Source organism: Saccoglossus kowalevskii, chromosome 12, assembly GCF_978046115.1.
Source record: "Saccoglossus kowalevskii chromosome 12, keSacKowa6.1, whole genome shotgun sequence".
NCBI lineage: Eukaryota > Metazoa > Hemichordata > Enteropneusta > Harrimaniidae > Saccoglossus > Saccoglossus kowalevskii.
The window spans coordinates 20,919,011-20,941,731 of NC_140652.1; the positions used below are offsets into that span (position 1 = coordinate 20,919,011).

Genomic DNA, 22,721 nt, shown 5'->3' on the forward strand with positions numbered 1-22,721 from the left:
CAAGTTCAAAATCAAATCATTCGGTTTTTGCGGCAGACGTTTGGTCTTCGTTTTTCGCACATTACGCGAGATATCGCACTGAACAGAAAATCACATAATGTAGTGACTCTGAGCTTAAGAAAGCACATGGACGGGATGTGTCATCTACGTAGGCAAGCTCTTTGAAACTAATACGTAAATATGGTCAACTTATTTAAACAATAATGGCAGTGACACGCATGCGTATTATCACTCATCACGTAAGCGGATATAACTAAAAAAAGATTTCGTCATTATACCAAGTGGGAGGAAAAACAATCTAGAACACATGATACTATTTCACAATGTTTAATTTTCAGCTAAATCCTCGTTCACGGAGCAAAGCAAATATGCATGGAAGGAAATGAGTGGACTCTTCTGCTTCCATGCAAATTCATACAAGAATAGCGGTAATAATGTAAATTAGGTTCAATTAAATTAAATTAAATTAAATTAAAACTGTCTTCATTTTCGCTCGTCTAATTTGTATTTGATATTTTCAGTCGCGGATACGACAACTACATCTTCGGACATTGTTTCAGATCTATGTCAAAGGTGGACATTAATGTTCCTATTCCTGACTTTCAAGTTCTATTCACTTTCTTGATTTTAAAAATCATTGGAAGAAACGGGACCGTGACGCAGCCCGGTTTAACAGCATGGCACATGGTTGCTGCACTTGGTCTAACTTTGTGATTACTGTTTTTTTTTCACTGATGCTATCCGTGACATAGAAATAGTATCGGACATCTCGTCTGAGTTATAAACTAAAGTAATCTACACCGTCCACACGTTTCTAAGCAACGAGCTGGCGCCCCCGCGAGCTGTATACTCGTAATATGACATACCACTGTACTACGAGGAGCACTGCTTATGACATTTCGAATAATTACCATCTCAGCATTTGTCGAATTGTCAAATTAGAACGGACGGACTGGAATAATTACTAATAACGTTCAATTAAATATTTGGTAAATGTCAGTTTGAATTTTGTATTTTTTTTAAATATATTATCGTAGTTTCTATAACGGCGGATGCTACCACCTCGAATATTCGCTGACAACGCCAGTTTCATTTCGTTAGACCTCGTTGAAAACCCAGTAGTTATGTACGTTATTATACAAGCTATTTTGTCCCTATGTCGCTGTTGGCATGAACACTTCAATTTTAGTTCTGGGTTCTGGGCTCTGAGTGTCGAAATCCTTTGAGTCTTCGCGGTGTTTACAAGTGCATTTTGGCTCGTCCATTTCTGTTGGCTCCAACATTAAGTTGTATTTGTTAAAATCAAGTGTCGGGGTGTTCGCCGGTGTGTTGCACAGCCGATTTTGTTCCGAATCGAGCAGATACGAATTTTGACGACTGATGCCCGAGTTCTGACGTAATACCAGCCTCGGCGTTTTGTGAGTCTGTGAATAAAGTAACTCGGAGTCTTCTGAAGATTTGTCGAATGGTGAAAGGGTCTGCACGCTAACACTTTGTTCGCCTTGTGTCTCGGCTTGCGCGTGTACATTTTTGGTCGATTTATTCTTACTGCTGTTATTGTTATCGTATTTAAAATGACTTCCAGTGTACCTGTTCGTTACTACTGTGTCACGGTCACCCTGCAGGTGGAACTCATACAGAGAGACATTCGCACCCCTGTGTTGATGTGGCAGCACAGATACAGCCTTGCTCTGGATTTCTAGCGTGTCGGACGCTGTTGAAGATTTCCGGGACGACGTGACATCGGTTATTGGACGCGGCGATTTGCACAAATGTTTCAAGTCGACGTGTCTGTCATCCAATCCAAACACCTCTTTCTCATCTGATACTGGGGATGCCAGCAACGGTAATCTTTGACAAGGTTTCTTACTGGTCGATCGACCATCGGTTCCTCGCTCGATAAGTCCATTTTTGTTCCTTTGACAGCCGAGTATTCTATCGCCATTACTGCTACGTCGGAACTGTCCGCCTGAATATGACTTGAAGTCAATGGCGCTCGTCGAAGAGCTTCGTTTAGGATCAGTGACGTGAAAATCTTTGCGACTGTGCTCCCTGGCGCTGAGCGTCCCTTTAATGTGCAGTTGTTTCATCACGTTGGACATGTTTATTTTGTCAGGGTCAACTGTTTTTTTATGATATGTCGACTGTTTCAACTGTTGTTGTTTCAAATTCTGTTCCCCTGGAGTCGGCGATGTCATCGATTTCCAAAACCCGTTACGCGTGCCGTGTTTTTTAGTAGCCCCGGTAAACTGACCCTGTTTCCAGCCGCAATCAAGTTTAAGTTCATTTGTACTTTTTCGTTGGTGGTCCCATGAGGGTTTCTGCAGCTTCGGTGCGTCCTTCCAAGCCTGTCTATGGTGTACGCGTTGGTGCACCTTCCCCCTGTGTTGCGATTTGTATTGCAAGAAATGTTCCATTTCCCGTCTAAGCTGAAGCTTAGTCACCACATCCTCGAACTGCGGTGCCCCCTTTGTGGCGTGGTTATGATGGCGCGTCACAGCCAACGTCGGGTATGATCGCTCCGTATTCATGCTACTGGTACTGGGAGCGCTTTCGCAACAAATTTCACAGCTAGGTGAGCAATACTGGAGTATATCCCGCGGTGTAGCTGAAGCCGGCAGTGATTTCGCCGATTCTGGTCGTAACCTTGTTATTAGCAATGGCTGTTCATAGACCACCACGGGAGATATCCCAAGCACGTCTGTCATAATCTCCACGTGTCTGTAACATGTAAAAAAGAGTAAACCTGTTAGTAACTGTACTGCTTTTGGATGACTTACACCTGCACTTGAATCAGAACGATGTACACAGCTGCGTTCCGGTTAGGTGAGCGTGAGACAGTAACGGGCAGACCGTCGTAAAGGGACCCGGTGCGTTGAACTTTAACGCAAAGGTTGTCCGTTTACTAGTCAAATTTGATAATAATTACTGAGGTCAATAGTACGACATATGAACATACATCATGATGGTTGCTGTGTATTGACTTCATGGACTAGGTTACAGCACGAGTGGCCACTACCGGGCGATCCCATTATTAACAGAGGGGGAGGAAACATACATTATTAAGTTGATGTGAATAATGTTGTTGATCAGCTAAAGTGATCAATTAAAACCAACGGGTAGTATGGTGTGGCACGTAACACAATGTGTTGTTTCACAGTGCGATTTGAAATGGAAATGCTATTAATTCTGCGATATACTCAGTCTCGTAAGCGAAACGTGCACTGGAATGTATTCGATGTATAAAGTACAGTCGCGGGGTGTTTTACATTTGTATACGGAAGCGTGCCTATTTCGAATATGACTGTATTTTATCGAAATATTTCGTATGCAACAGCGTTTGGATCATCTTCATCGTTATTAACTATTAGTATGTTATTCAGCGTGAATAAGCAGCATACGTGTACGATTAATTTACGCGTTCTCTTCAGGGAAAATACATTTCTCATTACGAAACCTACTCACTTCTTTAAAAAGGAAAAATATGTTAATGTAAATTTTAAATCGTCGATTTAATAACATTAATCTGTCGGGTTTTAAATTAAAAATGAAGTCAGAAAAATAGCAAATGTTCGATCAGTTCGTGCGGTATAAAATCTAGGTGTATGTGTATTTGAAGCACGCTACTACTGTAAAATATTTTTTACTGGAATTAATTTTCACTGAAAAGGAGATTTTGGGGGTGTTTTGTATGAAATTTATTTTCAGTGATTTTTTGTCGAGTTGAATGTAAAATATAGGAAAAAAGATATATTCAATGGATTTTTTTCACTGAATCATTCCTTCAGCGAAAATGGCGAAAAATAATTACAAGCGAAAATAAAGTATTCCACAGTATCTTTCACATGATACGTCATCGGGCACAGTTTTGTATTGTGTACTATATACATGGCACTGTCATCGACCAAATGTGTTGATTATGATTACTCATAACTCGGGACGATTTTAAACCTTTAACTTGATAACTTGACACGGCGAGTTGACAAACACACACCTGTTGATCCGAACCCACAGATGAAATAAAAAAAAACTTCCAAAACAACAAGCACATTAAAAATACGCGCACATTCTAAAGCACAAAAATGACCGTGCGTACCGAATTTTCAGTGAGAGCATTGTTTTGAGATGATTGTACTATTCCGTTTTTTTTTTCAGCGTGCATACATATTGAAATGATAGTAACGTTTTATAAATACATACACATTATGAACCATTAACAATTACGTACTCATAACTATACGTATACATCAAAATACTCGAATGTTTGACAGAAATATTCGTCGATTTCCAATATGATTTAAAGCGGGGGAGTCGTCACCTGTGTATGCGTCAGGTGGCCATAGCGTGTCATTGCTACAGACAAGCGTGTACCTATCTATATACATGAGCCTTTGCATTTTTATCGTGTGTTGTTATCGTCGCTTGGGACTCAATTCCCGCGCGTGCGCAGGTGACGACCCTCCCGCTTTAAGTATAACCTGTTAAGGTCACAGTAACTTGTGGGGTATTGCTGCCTCATAACAGTAAACATTTCTAATTTGATGCGTAAATTGTTTTCTATGTTTAACTGCTTTTGAACTTCAATGTCATCTGCGTGCATGTTCGGATGAAATAATTCCACAATTCTTTTTGACAGTGTTTTTGTTACCTCTTCCCAGATATACATGGCTTGTTTGTTGGCGATTTTACCCCCCCCCCCCCGTCACGAGAACTGCATATGAATAACGCCAGATTCAACGATTCAACGTCGTAGTTCCTACTGGGATGCTGCGTGGCGTATTGCTGCTCACTCAGAATAAAGCTTTTGAAGTATTTTTCCCTCAAAGATATTTGCACTGATTCAAGCACCAGCAATTCACAGTCCCGACTGTTTGCAATACATTTAATTTAGTAGGGGTTATTTGTGTACGTGTGTTTTTCATCACTACTCGGTAATTGCCGCAGGGCTCCTACTTTGGGGGCCATACAACACTTGTACTAGATTTTTTAAGTGCCATATTTTTCAACAACTGTCAAGACAAAAACAAAGCAAAGTGGTCGTAAAACGAAACACTCCGTTGATTTTGGTGGGATTCGGGTCAAGTCTAAAAACACCCCCAACACGAGAGACGTGCAATTAAAAATACTCTTTGACAATGCTCACTCTTTGAAAAAAACAACTTACTTCAACCCTCGTGTCTATCGTAACCTAGGGTCACCCTGCGATTATGGCGGATATAAATGGATCAACCGATGTCGACATATTATTATGACTTAATACAGTGACTTAATCGTCTGTATCGTACTCAATAGCTACTTATATAGACATGGTGAGACTGACGACCAGAATAATAGACTCAATGTTCACATACCGTCACTGCGTGACCTAACTCTGATTATAAACTTCAGAAACGAAAGTTTGCCCTGGTTAATATCTGTAACGAGTTTTTGAAACACTGTGGATTTCTAACAACTGCTTTGTTCGAAGACACTACATGGGGCAACGCGTTGAACACACAGCGCACGTAATGTTATGTTTAACAATGGGTCGATAAGTAACGAGGACAAAGAGGCCCTGTCATGACGTTGAAACAGGTGAATTTTCCGACGAGTCTGTCGGTACTCTAAGTAAGACGACGGTAGTTTGTCGGGCAATGTCAGAGCGTGTGCGTGAACACGCGTTTTACATGGTCAAATGATAAGAGCAACAGAACGCACCGTACATGTGAAATAACATACCGGGGAATCCATGGCTTTATATGGGTGTCACGGTACCTGTATAACAACACATAAACAACACGCTAAACAACACGATGACTTTTCACATTTCGACCCCTCCTGGTCAAAGTCCCAAGCAGGTAGAAAGAAACTAAAACGCGACACGATCGGGTCGAGCAAATGTCTACTCCTTCAGGGACTGCATCCACTATTTAGCGCAGAGTTTCAATCATAACTGGACCGAGCACTCCTCCTGGCTGCCGTCCGATATTTGCCCGTCCTTCAACAGGTTAGTGAGTTGTATACTTTAGTAGAGAGATATTGAGTGTTTTGATTGACACCCACTGTATGTATTACCTGATACGGGGACGTGCCCATCTTGACGGAAACTGGTAGCTGGCAACGGTAAGCCGACGTTGTATACGTTAGATCCCCTGGTACACTGTATAGTTACGACTCGCTCAACGCCGGATTATTTGATACCCATTGTCGATTTTTGATTGTTACAGGTCCACGTCGTTTACATGTACTTATTAGCAGATTCGTTTTTAACGAGATAGATTGAATAAATTACCTTCAGCAACAATGCATGTATTGATTGATGGATGGTATAATGGACAGTACTCAGTTGTAACGAATGCACGTGTAATGGCGACCCCTTGACGTGTCTGAGTAAAACAACTTTTCAATTTAACAATTGAAACAATACGTTCATTTCGAAATTTCCAACGGGGATGCAATACACACGCGTGTTAGTTTTAGGCCAATTGCATTCTAAACACGTTGCGATATATGTAAGTTTACATACATACACACATAGAAATAATAATTTTAGGAATACTGATCATCGCTTCCTTAAAGTAGCATACACGGAAAATTGCAAAATATTTAACTAAACCAGTTTGTCAGAATATTTCTTTGTCATATATATAAATATATCTTCATCATCAACAACACAAATTATTGTTTCTCAGGCTGTCTGTGCTTCGCTACGGTACGACGAATACTCGTGGTAGGTCTTTACTGTATCAGGTGATATTCTAATAAACATTCTACGGCATTATGTTGTCTGCATGAGCTTTCGAAAACATGCATTTAGAAAATAACTGAAATCGGAATTGTAATCTTTCGTACCCGTTGATTAAAAAGCTAACGCAAACAACAAACCCAGATTAGTTTGTTTATCTTGTGACGAAGCAGTGTATATTTCAGCGTGTTAGCGTTGGTACACATTGTGCTGTTTTTTTATTATCCACCACTGACAAAATAACATTAAAACACATTTTAACACTACAAAAATACAACATTTGAAATTAAGATATAAATGTCAGAAGATAAATCAATATTTATTTACAAACAAATGAATAATTTCTTAAATAAATCCAACTTCAATTACACTGTACAGTGATTGTAAAAAGATAACCGTTTCAGACTCACTTGATGTGTAGAATCAAATATTTCATTTATTAAATCATCTGCTAAGAGGCGTACAACTTTACTGTAATTTAATATTGTTTACACAACAGATTGAAGCTGTCCTTATGAAATCTTAGTCATATATTCCGCATTGCTATACAAAATGCTCTTTTACGCTCTTAGATTATATATACATTTTCTCATCGATCATTTGCTTTAGGGCAGTTCAGACGTAATTATTATAACTATTAGTTATATACGACATATACATGGCTATACCTCTGTGATAAGCGTGCGAGACTCTGGTGGTATTATACCATTTATATATAACCACTAGCGGCTTAGATTTAAAGGGCGGCAGTCGTCACGCCGCGTCCTGTTCGATATGGGGTTCATAGCGACGTATACAACGCGTGTAAAATACATTGTTTATTTACATGAAATCCGAACACGCGCTGCGCGACGACCACCGCGCTTTAAGATGCCAACCTGTTTTTTTTGTCCGTTGCGCTTAAAAGCGACAAGCATATGAAAAATTAATCACTTTTGTACAAGCAGGAGGGGGGTCTTCTTGTGAAAATGATATATGTGAGTGTGTTGAGTGAGCCACAGAGTCTGGAAACATTTAGCACCTCGTGGATAATAATTCTAGAACATCGACAAAAAACATTATAATACAAATCGCAGGTTGTGGAAATTAGCCTGAGCAAAAAAACAGTTTTAAAACGTCCCTGGTGAAACATATCTCTTACAAATAACACAATTTGTAACGTGGTTAAGATTTTTCTCACCATTTGTTTGTTAAGGGTGTTATCCATTTTTACATTATAGCAGTTTCGGAATGAGAAGAAGCCCGGAAGTCACGAGCCAGTCTTATTATATTGTTGAATATTCCCCCGATCCGCTGAATGATGCAGACTCTATGTTTTTTAACCGAAAGCGACGATGATTAGTATTAATTTCATATCTAATTCGTATTCCAGCAGCTAATCTTTTATTTGGCGAATTTGTACTAGAATGCAGTTTCTAGACAACTTTGTCGCCAATGGCGCATGCATACTAGCGATATGTCGAAATGGTTAGAGGTGGAGAGAATCCGAACGAGTTCAGTAATATAATCTTTCATTTAAATTGCGCCATCTAGTGGCGAAACACATATATGACGTAAATGGTTCTGCTCGAAGCGTCAATATCATATTGATCTATAGTCGTACATCAATGAATAATTGACTATATTCCAGATGACGAACGACTACACAACAAAACTCAGTGTTTGATTTAAACGGCATTGCTGTCAACCATGTATGTCATTCTGACGTCACAGAAGCGCTCTGTCACTAGAGGGCGCGATTTATGAGAATGGTATTTAATGCGCCACAGTCGTCATACCGCGCCGTTTTCGAGGTTGAACCCATGCAGAATATACAACGTGTGTGAAACTTGAACGCGCTGCACGGTTTTGGTGCGACGAGTTGAGATTCTATGAAAATATCAAAATGAGTTTAACATTGAACTTGTTTCAGAATATTAGAAGAAACTTCGCTGTGACAATACATACAGATTCTGCTCACAGTGGTTCATATGGGTTCAAACTTAAATCTCGTACATCTGTGCAATCTCGCTAAGTTGTCATACATAGATACTTAATCTGGAATATCAAATTTATTTTTCTAATACATAAATTAATCATTTACGTTCTGTATATATTCGAATATCTTTCTGAGATGAGACAGATAATTTTAATCTGAATTAGGAGTTAGAATTGGCTTCTCGTCGCGTACACACCTTAATTCCTATAGTATGCTATTTTTATGCTTCAGTGTACACCACTGTAATAATACAACCCGATTAGTTCTTACATTTTACGGCCCTGGGAATTAAAACACTCACATACAACAGCTGCCGATCGGTTAAATGTGTATTAGTATGCAGATAACGTAATCACCGGTGAATTCAAATAAGGCGCATGCCTCGTTTAATGGTTATTAATTCTGACTGTTTTGCGGTATATTACGGAGATTTTTTGCACGGAGACTTCAAATAATTGGAAAATAATATTACCCGTCACACGCTGCTCCAATTATATATACAACATACGTTTGGCATTATACGATCTATTACCATGACAACTATGCCAGGTTGTTGAATACTGTCTGTAGTGACGTTGAATACATGCGACTGGTAATTTGTTCGGTTCAAAAACACAGGTACACAGTTGTGTATGCATAATTTCAATACAGCGGCTGTTTAATACACCCAATCGCTCAACGTCGATTTCCTTTTCCTGAGCCTTAATATAGTGAAATCAGTATCGTATACAGAAGCGTCTACTAGTCTTACTAACAAATTGCAAATTGCGGTCGGGGTGCGGTTAGCGCACGATTAAGCTAAAAAAATTAGCGTTTTAAAAATTTTAAAAATCAGCGTTAACTGAAATTGAATGTAATACAGAGGGACTGTGGTAATACAATAAAATTCCCACTTCGCCACAGTCAATTTCGTAAGTCAATGCGCAGCTGCCTACTAGATTTCGCCTGATTCAACGGGCTATTCAACCATGACATCTAACATACCAATCAGAAATCAGCTTGTTTTAGACCAATCAGAAATCAGCTTGTTTTAGACCAATCCAAAATCAGCTTATTTTCTTCGACGTATTAAATTCAGTTTTGTATATATGCTTTCGACTCAACAGCGAATCCTCACTTCATACTATATAAGCATTGTTTTTTGTGCGTATACTTTAAATCGGGGGAGTCGCCACCTGCGCATGCGTCAGACGGCCATAGCGTGTCTTTGTTTACAAACAAGCGTCTACCCATGATCCGTTGCGTTATTAGCATGGGTTGTTATCGTCGCTTGGGACTCAACGACCCTCCCGCTTTAAAATAGAAACAATATCGACATTTTAATATTGCTATTGGCTGTAATATTTATTTTTTCCAAATACAAATGTATATATGTATTGCAATCAATGTAACGTTCCATTAAAGCATATACACAAACGCGAAAAAATAATTGATTTTCTGGCTTAGTCATTACAGACAATAATACCTTACTGTTTACGTTAATCAATCGATTTCAATTATTCGTGTTTTTTGACACTTACTATATTGAAAAGAGCACGTGTGTAAATTACTTTGAATAAATTGGCTATATGAAGTGGATTTGCATTTTAAAAGTTTATTATTATCAAGTGTAGTTTTTTATTTTATATTAGAAATTGTTAACTTTCGATCAGTAATAGCAAAGTCTTCTCAAAATTGATAGGAAAGCATGAATACTGATTCGAGAGAACTATTGCGGCGTAACGTATTCAAAATTAAATCTTTGGTTTGGCGCAAAAACGTAACTATAGCAACGATTAAGACCAATATTTCGAACTTACCGATATTTATTCCCTTTCAACAGCATAACTTTTGAGGCAACATTTCATCGTAATGTTTAGATTTCTTGATAAAACTTTCTGAACAAAAACATAGTTTATTTTGTGAAATTTGTGAAAACTCGATTTTGGCACTCGGGCGATTAGAAGAAATATTCACATGTATAATTGTGAGCATAATTGTATAAAAAAAGATTTTGCTAACGGAAGGTGAAAACAAGTGGTCGATGACGTGGAAAATTAAGTTTGCCATAGAGAAGTATGACACGTACATGCTGTATGTTGAATTACATCGCTGTCTGATCACATATCGCTGCAATCGCCGGAACATTGATTAAACCGTTCAGTATTTTGATAATCGGGGATAAACTCTGATCCCGCTGTTTAACGAGACTGGCTTTCGGGTGAATTTGACGGTAACGAGTTGGCTATTAAAGTGACAGGTTAATTATAACGGTCCATCTGCTGCCCGATTAATTTTAATGTGACGAACGTTTGTATAACAGCAGTGTTAAAAAGGATACGTCTGCTCAAACTGTAAAAACGTTGAAGGTAACGGACAATAGATGATGTAATTATTTGAGTGTTTGTTTGTTTGTATGCAGTCTGGTTGCGTCATGCGATTACATATTGAATTTACACAATGTATAATGTCAAGTCGATGTAAAATTATTATTAGAAATGTTGAGAAACAAGCACAGTTTTAAATATTTTTTGTTAAAGGGTGTGGTCGTCGCGCTGTGCATGTGCGACATTTGTGTTGATAAGCATTGATTTCCCTACAATCCAATGCGCTTCTCTAATTGAAATCACAAGTGCGAGATTTCACCTGGGCGCGACTTGCAATAATTACCACCGGCGACTGTTTCGACACCTTCCAATCACCTAAAAAATACCAAATTTAAAACGAGTCTGTACTTGTTGATTTGCGCAACAATCAAAGTCGCCATTTGTGTTTATATGAGACCCATATATCTCGCGCGACCACTGCCCTTTAATAAAGATAGATAGATAGATACTTCGCCGACATTTGACCTACTGTATACATGAGCGGCGACACATTTTGTGTTTCAAAAACGTTTTTGAATGAAACAACGAAATAGATAATGTATTTTATACAGGACAAAAACTGTCTGATAAAGCAAATCATTAAATTGACCTACTTCGATTGTATTCTATTCAATATATCGAATGATATTAATTAATCAGAATTCTCTAATAATTAGTACATATGTTCTAATTATATATGATTTTTTTTTTCACTTTTTAATAGGTAACTGGGCACATTTTGAGATACGATGAGACCTTTTTAACAAAGAGCACAAACAACAACAGCCACAACAACACAACGTGCACAAAATGAAAATTACATAACATTCAAGGAAATCTGAGAAACTGTTGTAAAGGTATACAACTACTCTCTAACTACTTTCAGTACAACATTTCAAACGGTTCTGATATGTGTGGATCTGATTGTTTTTGCAAAATTATTTCTACCGATATGCGTACCTGTGGCGAGATGGGTATCGGACAGATAAAAGGTTTTCCAATGACGGTCACTTACACTTGTTTACAATGTGTTTGCTTATATGATAAATAACATCCGAGCTACTGAATTCGAAACATGAATTGTCATAAATTATTCACAAATTCAAGCCAGGGAATAGAGAGCACACCCATTCAATCACAGATTGTCGCTGTCTATCGAACCATGTATATAGGGGTATTGTTATCTACTTAAAGGCCGTCTTTTGTCTTTCATAAAATGGCCTAACACGGGCAAGTGTGTGAAGGAAGCCACCATCACGGTGATTACGATCATACATTTTGATACAAAAATGTTAAAACCGACAGTTTACTCGCATCTCCGACGTCACTGTTGGCATTATCAGAATCAAGGCTACGACTCTCCGTTTCTTTTTAACGGGCTATTCTCTGAAAAAAATATCATGATCGAGTTGCGTGTACGGGGGGAGCGACATTTAATAATGCAGAATGAACAAAATATAACCGACCAGCGGGAAAATGGTAAAATACTACAAGAGATAAAAAAGACAGACGTTTCGAGTTCAACTCTTTTAACATTTAATAGTTATACCGAAGAATTGAACAAATGTGACATGCGTATTGCAATTGGAAACAAATAAAATAATTCCATAAGTTCATACTTTTTAATTTTCAATATATTGTTAGGCGATAAATTGATTAGTATTAACGATTGGGTTTAACTTGGCACTGTTATTATATGCGTTATTAAAAACAAAATGACACCGTATGTAAAGCAACATTAGTAATATCGATGTCAGTTGACCACTTGTGTGTTTACATGTCTAGTACATTGTTAACTTTAAAAAAAATTTGCATGTGTAAACTATTCCAATCAGCCAGAATGTCACTAAAAATTCATGTCTGAAATTCAATTTAATTAATTAAAAAATGGTGAACGTCTTTCGAAATATATTTGCGAAGACGACAATAATATCAGGGTGTCGTCATTATTTAAACACACGGCACACACACACATATACGAATAAAATGACGATTTTTTCATTGAAAATCTATCTGAGCCCTCGTCTTACATATAAGGCAACATATCATATTGAGACACAGGATATACTAGTAGATGAAATGATATCGTACCTGTAGCCCGATCTCCCCAGTCTCCGTCACAATATATTTGTTTAAACAAGGAGATCTCGACATCCGAACAAGCAAAGCGCTAATGATTTCCTGTGTCGACACTCGATATGACTATTAGGAAAAGGAAGCCGCATAATGAAGGAACATGCGCACGTTGCTTAGTGATGATGACACCATATCACGTGGGTATACATGTATTTTTCCGCGTCGTATGCGTCGGCAGTACTGGGTAATATGTTATAGTAAGTAGGCAGCAGTTCACTACTATGACGCGTTGCCGTGGATGTCATCCAATTAATCGACTATCATGTCAACAGATAATACGTACACGTGGGTAAATAATTATACGTTGTCATGGAAACCAGTTTAACTGTCGCCTACAATTAGTCCGAGGAAGAGCGAACAAAATACCTTGAAATAAAATGTCAGCGATTGTATATTTTTTGCTCAAAACTCATTTTTCGGCAACAATGCAGTATATGTATATATTATGGCGGGTGATTAATCACGTTACTATGGAAATCGAATATGATTTATTAAAACTTCGTCCCGATCTCCAGTGAAAACCGTGTGTCGGACAAATAAATAAAGAAGCGTTGCCATAGCGACGATTCTGCATCTCTCGTGGGGACAGTGTGGAGACGTGAGGACCATCCGATCAGTGGCTCACATCACTATAGCATATTCAGCGTTCAAGGTGATTAAAAAATGAATTAAATTTTGAAACGAAACGCATGAACGATTGAGCATAATGACTATCAGAAAGTTATAATTAAAACAGACAAGTCAGTATTCAATTTACGTATGAATAAATATGCATAAACCATAAAGAAATGTACATTACGTGTAATATTTGTTAGTACCACGCATGTCACCTTTGAAGAAACTGGCCGCGAGGCCATTTCTGTCAGGAAACTCGTATTTAGTCCCCAAATAGTGTTACAGTCTCTCCCATCGTTTCGTACACCGTTCCAAAAAACAAACAAACAATATTACATAGATCAGGTGAACAGTGGACCCGATGAAAGGAAAGAATGGGACAAAACAAGTCTCGTTCTTTCTCGCTCTCAATGAGATCTCGGCGTCCATTTGCATTTAAGGCTTATTGTTCGTGTTTTTTACCGAATGAATAAATGGACAACGTCTTGGTATAACAAGATGGGTTCACACGCAATGAATACAATTTCATTTGGCCATGGCAGTGTCAAGCATGATTGCGAACGCATTCCAGCATGATCAATATATTTTCAACAATTCAAACTTTAAAAGACGGCGGTCGTCGCGACGCGTTCTGTTCGATATGGTACACTTAGCGACATACACAACGCGTGTAAAATACATGGTTTGTTTACATAAAATTCGAACACGCGTTGCGCGACGACCAGCGCCCTTTAAACGAAATAGCAAATCTACTGTCAACGATAGACCACGTGGCTGACACACGCAGCAAAATAATTGATATAAAGTGAAAAATATTGATATTAATGCAACATGGGTACTTTATTTTTAGATTGCCAAACTGTACCCGTATATTTTCATTCCAGTTATCAGTAATCACAAATAAAAATACAGAGATTTACGACTACTGTAATCTGAGTTAACATACGGATCCTACGATCATCAAACTATTTTTTTATAAACGATATTTATAAATTTATAAACAATATTTATAAATTTGACATTTGTTTATCAACGATAAGTTAGAATTTAACAAACCTACAACGCTGTATTCCATGGAGACATTCAATAAAATAGCAACATTTGCCTAATTTAAATACTCGCTCGTAATTAACATTTGTTTTGATTGTTTGAATCCAGGGACAGTGATGAACACTGAATGCCAATACTGTCACGGTCTGTCCTGAATTGTTCTTGTCGTTGAATGTATGGTTGCTAACATATTGTTCATTGTGCCTCGGAAACCAATGATATCTATATGTAAGACTACTGTATGACAGGGCTAGCTGTGGCGGCCATATTTCTTTTTATAAAATAACTATGTCGAACACAACAACCACGCACCGTAACCGATTTTCCTTAAATCGTGATATATTGATATGTGATATAGAATCTCGGAGGCTATAGCCTATCCAAATTCTGACAAAAAACAACTCCCCGACAAAAACAGCCTTTTCATCCAAGAAAATTGTCGTAACATGCACTTTATTTACTACTAAGTAATCCGTCGTTATTCATTAAACATTGTTATGATAAAAAAAAACATTTGATATTTCTAATTTTAAATATGTTAAACATGTATTCTCTTCATAATGAATCATCCATAGAGACTGAAAGTGCATATACCATTATGGCGAGGTTTTGATATCAAAACAAATTACACACATACTAATGCTTGGTTGAAATGATTTCATTGAAGGTGGGTGCGCTGGAAGGTATCGGTGATTACGTATTGGTGATCCAATTTGGTTGGCAACATGGCAGTGTTGCAATGTATGTACATTGCATATGATTTATCGCTACAGAGTTTGAAAGACATATCCAATTTTCTGAGGTACATTCGGATTTCTTGTTTTTATTCAACACGACGGACGATGAAAGCAACACAATCCATGAATGGACATATGTTCTGCTAACAGTATTAGGCATCCAATGGGAGACAACATCGCATTTTCCCAAGATGTGAACTTACCAATTTGAATTCAATAAACAGGAAAACAATAATTCCTTGCCACTTCAAACATGTATATTGTTATTAATGAAAACACGCATGACTTACGTTCAGTTTGTGTTTAGGGGATAGATAAACAATAATCACCAACACGAATGCAGAAAGCTGAATTCAAAATGCAAGGTGGCCGGCGGAAAATCTTCTGCAATCAAAACACGCACTATAGTGCACTATCAAAAAAGAATCTAAATAATGGCTTTTACGTTTACGGCAGATCATCTTACGCATCTTGTAACGGAAATCAATTCTCAATTTAGCAAATTTCGAGTGTTTTATTTTCACCCCTCGAAATGAGAAATAACCTCATCTTCAATTTATTCGGCGCCTCATCTCATATATGAGAATTTCATCTTGTATGAGCCAGTAATTGGTTGCCATAGTAACGTGTTACGTTTCTATTTTGCTAAAAGACTCGATGTTATCACATCATACTTTTAAATTAAACTGTCCCTTCTTCAATTTACTTTAGAATAGGAAATTCATCTTCAGTCATAGTATAATTCGTTTCCATGGATACATCTATTACTCGTATTTGGCAGCTTTGCGCGCAGAGTGTTATTTCTTTTATTCGGGATTTTTCCAATTTAAAATCTGTAGATCAGTGACAATGAAAAGACCTGTAGAATAAATGCGATGATTTTATAACAATGGGAAAGAAGAACCACAGAAATACCGAACAGAATAATTAAAATGAAGATTATTTATATTACTACCGTGATGTTTTTACCGATAGCATTGGACACCGTCTATTGAATATGACCAGACACCTGTCAGAATTATTTTTTTTGCTTTGTGCACAAGTGTTACATAATTCCAATTTGGAGCGGAATTAGAAGAGTAAACATGTGATGTTTGTGTGTTTTTATGTTAATTAGTGATCTTCGTTGTGGAAGTCACGTGATTATAACCAACGTATGAATTCAGTTCTTTTTCTTATTTTTTGACATATAACGTAAAACTAACATCATTCTGTCGAATACGGTGGTGATTTTTAAGATGACACGCCAGGCTTCGAATTCGCAGCACGTTATTTATATCCCCAAAGATATGCTCAAAATACTTGTTTGCAATAAATACTTTTGAGTCGGAGATTGACCGCCACCCTATCGAGTCATTTTCCACACTTATGGATCAGACTGATTGCCTGCATGTATCAGTTTCCATGACTACGCTTCCTTTCCAATATCGAAGAAAAATCTCTTATAGCAGACGTGGCGCTTCTTTCCAATTAAGCCTGTCCGCGACTGAGTCGTTATTCATAGCTTTTGTGATTTGTTTGAGATTTTGAGCTCAGCATACAAATCTATAGGATTAAAAGAAAATCGCCGTGTACGTTTGTGTGTTCGGAATGACTTCGCCTTCTTTACTCTTGATTTACGACCGACCATTCTCCATCATGTTATCCAGGCATGTTCACCGCTGCCGTCAGTATATACAACCTTTCAAAATTTATAAAATCTATATTTTGTGTGACGAGTTTGCAAATATTTGTCTCAAACTGTTTTCGAGAGAATTATATTTGTGAAATATTCGAGAATGGACATGGTATTTGTTCTGATAAACTCACTCAAGCGCATTGTTCAGCAACCCTATACGTAATGTAGAATATATGTATGCGCTGCGTCTCGTTTTACGCGTGTAAAATATAGTTTTGTTTAGTACATGGAATACGAACACGCGCTGCACGACTCGGACGACCCCCGACGTTTTAGAAATTTCTTGTGGAAAAGAAGCCATTTTCTAGCATGATTTAGTAATATAATATGTAACAACTCGAAATAGGGAGTAGAATTCTCAAAATAGTTGTGTTTATTTGAAAGATACACCGCCGTATCTGAATATAACATTTTCTTGTTGGCAACGTATACATTCCGTACCAGCTCTCATGTAGACTCGAAGACCTAACATGGGTGTTCAGCGGTCGATTGACTCCGCTATCTCTGATAATATGCCGTTTTAATAATGATATAGATAAACAAACTGAATGTCAATACGTCGCATAGCTACACAGATAGTATAGCCCATGAGATAATTAAATTCACCGGGTCCTGGCTTGTTCAGTGCGTTCCTGTTTGACGAAGGTTGGCTGTTCGACGGTAATAGAGTAACTACTATTCAAATGAATCATGCAATATAAAAATTGTCCTCGGATACGGAATCCAGAAAATATCGAATACGTGTTTCCATTTTATAATTATTGTTTCTATTTTATAGTTAATGATCCTAAGATTTGATTTCAACCTACTATTTCTAAAGTTTAAGGTTTTACCCTTTTTCCCCATAAAATTACAGCCGTTTCTTTCAGTCATGCCATTATAATGATAGAATCCCTTTTTTCTATGGAAAAAAGCTTGGTACACACATTAAACAATTTTAGTGACATTTATGTGTTTTTTTTTTTTTTATATTTTGGACCTGCTACTTAGCTGAATATACAGATTGCATTAAAATCAATTGGAGTTGAGTCGCTGTTCAAAAAATCTGAGATTCAAGAACGTAACAAATTTATATTTTCCCCAATTCAGATGCATGCAGACTTCACCTCACGACGGATCCCACCCACAGTAAAGCACACAATACACATTAGTTGCTAGATAGTATCTATCACTTCATTGGCAGGATTAACATAGGGTAATACATGTTGTATGGAATGCGAACTACAAAACTTAGTCACCCAGTACCCAACGGGATCACGTCGGATCATTGTAAAACGGGCGGTTGTCGTTTCGTGTTGTCGGAGTGTCGTTAAACTGGGCCAGTCTCATGGACAAAGATCATATACTTAGTAGCTAGCGTTTGGTAACCGCAACTTGAGCTTGGACGTTATTTGATCACAGTGAGATAACCGGAACACAAAATGATGTTTGAACCACTGGTTTAAAACGTCGCATGTGTTGTTCGTGTATGTAACGTGCGGCCGCTAATACACACCAGTACCCCCCCCCCGCCCTCGACACACACACACACATAAAGAAACGTTGCCAGATAAACAGTAGAGCGATACGAGATGTTTAAGAGTAGCTAAGATAAAACTAACCTGTCTCACGGCGATGTAAAATCTTCCAATTGTATTGACGGTTGAGTGCAGTCGTTCTTAATCTTCTGAACTGACGCGTCGGGTAAGACTGTTGAGCTGATATGAATCGCGATAACAATGCCCCGTTCGTTTAATACAATGCCTCGACGATTTGGAATGAAATGAACACAATGCGGACGATGATGATGTCAATATCCTGTTCTGCAATACACACGTGGCAATTATGTTCATATAGGTGTGGTTGGTTTCAGGAAAGTGGGAAACTAAACTCAAACGACATTAGCTCAAGTTGGTTTATTGGGGGATGGGCAAGCAATTGTACGACATCTTGGTAACAAAGTACGGCTTATTGCTGATTGATTAATTGATTTATTGATTGATATAAATCCGAAATGTGTAAATTATTTTTACGTACCAGGGCGTTAACAGTACTGTGAACTTATATAAAAAAACAGATAAATACAAAATAACGTTCAGCTGATGTTTAAAGCATTTCAGATCTTTCAAATTACGCATCTTATAAATTATATGTTATTAAGTATTTTGAAGAGAGATTAGTAGACATTATAGATCTAAGCCGCAGATTAGATTAGTGCTTTGAACTCAGTAGATCTTAGATTCGATTAAAAACGAAGAGATTTGTTTTCTTCGTGGTTTAGTTTCTATAAATAAAAGATTTTGTTTGAATTTAGTGTTTGATTTCAGAAATGTTTTTCAAAACCTCAACACCAACCTTTTTGGTTTGTAATACAGAAAACTGAAGAACTAATTTTACATTCTGCCAATGTTTGCCGTTTAATGGTTGGGTAGGTGGCGGGGGTGTTGAGCATGAAACGGTGTTTGATATTGACCACGGTTTTAAGGTATGTGCAAGAAATACGTCATCTTCACTTTACAGATATCATGCAATATGTATTGTAATAGTGCTGTTTTACACTGTGTACTTGGAATACAATACTTATGATTTAACGCAAACTAAAAATGTTATTTTCTGATATATATAATGCTGTGTTCGTTCGATGAAAAATACCAATAGACATGTGCGGTCGTGTTTGTTATTTTACGTACACTATCGTACACGCGTAATAGAAAACTTAAAGGGGCACCTTCCAGTTAAGATTAATTTCACAACAAATTTACTTTCTGGATTAAAATAACAATGGATAACAAAAGATAGATTAACATTGTAAACAACATAAACAATAGTGTCCCATGATTCTTTGGTGCAATCCATGGGATTGAGCGGTTCCCCTTTAAGTACAGTATTGTACACGCGTATTAGAAAACATTGGCGTTTTAACGAAAGGCCATTGAAACCGTGTTAAATTTATTCTAGCTTATATTCAATGATTTGATCTTTTAGGTCATTAAAACTGAATATTAACTGACACTGAGGTAATTATTTGTAACTTTTCAGCAACACAATGTATTACCGGTATTTATATTTGTTGGTTTGATATTTTGAGCCCATCTGGGTTTTAAATTTACTGACATTCCTGCGAAATGTCCTGCAAGTTGTATTGTAATTTTACATGTTAAACTGAATTTAACAGATTTAGCTTATCAGTGAAAACAGCTAAATTAAAACCCAGTGAAAAATTCACGCTATTACAGTTATTGAATGCCCCCCCCCACACACACGTAATATTATATTATTCTACATGAAATGTATTACAGCATCTCCGCAATTCGAATTCCTATCACGTATACTAACTTTGCATTATGGGAATGACGGAGTATCTACCCAAGTTACGCGATTAAATTAGCCTCTAGTATGATGCCAGACGCTGATCAATCATTGCATTTTAAGGAAAGACATTATATAAGAATAATTTTCTAGGTCGGTGCCTAATGATGGTCAAATTTGAGAGCCCGAATGCGACGAGACATACGAGTTCTAATCAGTCAAGCTCAGCGTTTGTTCCAGCAATGACACAGAAGACGTCAATGGCTACATACATACTGTTAAGTCAGGGAATCTTTTAACGTCTATGATGGAACTAAATGTTAGTTCCATGGTGAAATCTAGTATTAATCCGGACAATTTAAACTAGTCACATTGTCCAATTTGAATGTCAGGCTTGTAAGGAAGTTTTCAAAAGCCGCGAATAAATAATTCAGGCAAACTGTGCACTCAATTGAGTATACGCTGAAACAATGATTAATCGGGGATTTGTATTCAATATAATCATTATGGTATTTTAGATGAAAAAAACAAACTGTTCGAGCACTTTTACGTGTGTACGTGGCACATTACTAGTTAGTGCGTCCTCAACAGTATTGGGATGAAACGAGCCGACAATGTGTTTCTACACTATGACTGTGACACAACGAATGGGGAACGTCAACAAACAAATACGACAACGATATCGAACGTTGTTGGAGGTTTTTACATGCACAGCTTGCACGTGAAATACCGAAGCCTTTCGTAACTTTGCAAGCAGCTTATATCACGTTCCAGTACCTTAAAGATGCAACATGGACGAAAACAAGAAATTTTCAAAATGATTCTTAGGTATTCAATATTGATGACTAAATTGGACTTTGTTTTATCTTGATCTGAAAATAATGTTTTTGCAGCACAGGTCAAGTTTTTGTTTGAGAAAACAATAAGATTCTCTGGTGCACGAATTGATTTGATACGCACAATAACAATTACTGCACATACATTAATGGTTTTGATTTTTTTAATGAATATTGTTCTGTAAACGTAACATGTTTTTAGTTCTGTAGTTAAGTTTGATCTACAGTAGACAGTATCGAACAGCAGCATTATAAATATGCATCTTTATTTCCCCATGTCTCGGCTCCCTGATTTGTTGACTGTTGAGGGCCATGAAGTCATTTCCGCATTGCATTATGGGATACGTATCACGAAGGTCCCAGGGGCGCTATTTGTTTGTCCACCACTGCATACCCATTTCCGAGTAGGACATTTAACTGACCCGATGTGACCCGAATCGTTGATCCTTCAACTTAAATATTGTATATGGTATGGTACGGGAACTATTAAATCGTCTGTGTGGGTCAGAATTTGACATTGACTTATTTTACCTTGAACTCACTGGTTATTTTAAATTTGTGAAAAGATTTGTATGTTATTGGGAAGATCAATTCAAATGTAATGTTAAAATATCACCATCGTCAAGCAGTGTGAAAACAACTTTAAAACAAAAAGTTTTACACGCGCAATAACGTTGCATGGGTCCCACACCAAGCAAGGGGCGGCGATACGACTGTGACACAGACAATCAAATATAAAAGCAGTTTTCTTTTTAATTCATACGTGCTGATTACGTAATAGAGGAAAGTAGAGTCACACTATTTGCTAATACAGAATATATCCTCGGGGAGGACATCCGGGCATTTTCACCGCCCGGCAACCCTTGCGGTGAAGACAAAGGTAAAAAACTCGCAGAAAACGGTACTTTGGGATGATTAATGAGACTCCTCTGAACAGTGTAACAAAATTAGCCTTATGTGTGTAACATATATAAATTTGGTTGTTCAGGATTACTTTAAAGTTGAGTTTGTGTTGCTTTCTCCAATTTTCAATGAATATGTATGTGACATAAATAGTTCGATATCCATCAACCAATTTAACGTATTTAATTATACTTCACAAAACAATAACACGTGTCTCCGGGACTTACCTTCTCAAAATATATGTGTAATTCACGCCCTCTGTCGGTCAAATATGTATATCATCAGAAGCATAAGAAATGAACCTCGAACAGCGCCAACTAGTGGTCACGCAATGAATGGCCCAATGAACCAATGCAAGATATAAACTAAGAGGGTGACAACTAATAGAATTCATTAGCCAAACATTTCGCTACTATTTTTCGCACTCTGAG

At 37.5% G+C, this 22,721-nt stretch overlaps 1 protein-coding gene and 1 long non-coding RNA gene across 2 annotated transcripts; one reads left to right on the forward strand and one right to left on the reverse strand.

Moving 5' to 3' along the window:
- Positions 1-311: 311 nt before the first annotated feature.
- Positions 312-13,207, reverse strand: LOC144356720 (uncharacterized). The gene is made up of 2 exons (XM_085506176.1): positions 13,139-13,207; positions 312-2,721 (listed from the first exon to the last, which is right to left on the reverse strand). The coding sequence occupies exon 2, from the start codon at positions 2,706-2,708 to the stop codon at positions 1,155-1,157; it is 1,554 nt and encodes a 517-aa protein (XP_085362302.1). The 5' UTR covers positions 2,709-2,721; positions 13,139-13,207; the 3' UTR covers positions 312-1,154.
- Positions 5,846-15,837, forward strand: LOC146735621 (uncharacterized). The gene is made up of 3 exons (XR_014931142.1): positions 5,846-5,986; positions 11,772-11,904; positions 15,516-15,837. It is a non-coding gene; the product is annotated as an uncharacterized LOC146735621 (long non-coding RNA).
- Positions 15,838-22,721: the final 6,884 nt, after the last annotated feature.

What these genes read in the sequence shown, in the direction of transcription:
- LOC144356720 (XM_085506176.1), bottom strand. Translation starts at nt 2,708, where the DNA reads ATGACAGACGTGCTTGGGATATCTCCCGTGGTGGTCTATGAACAGCCA.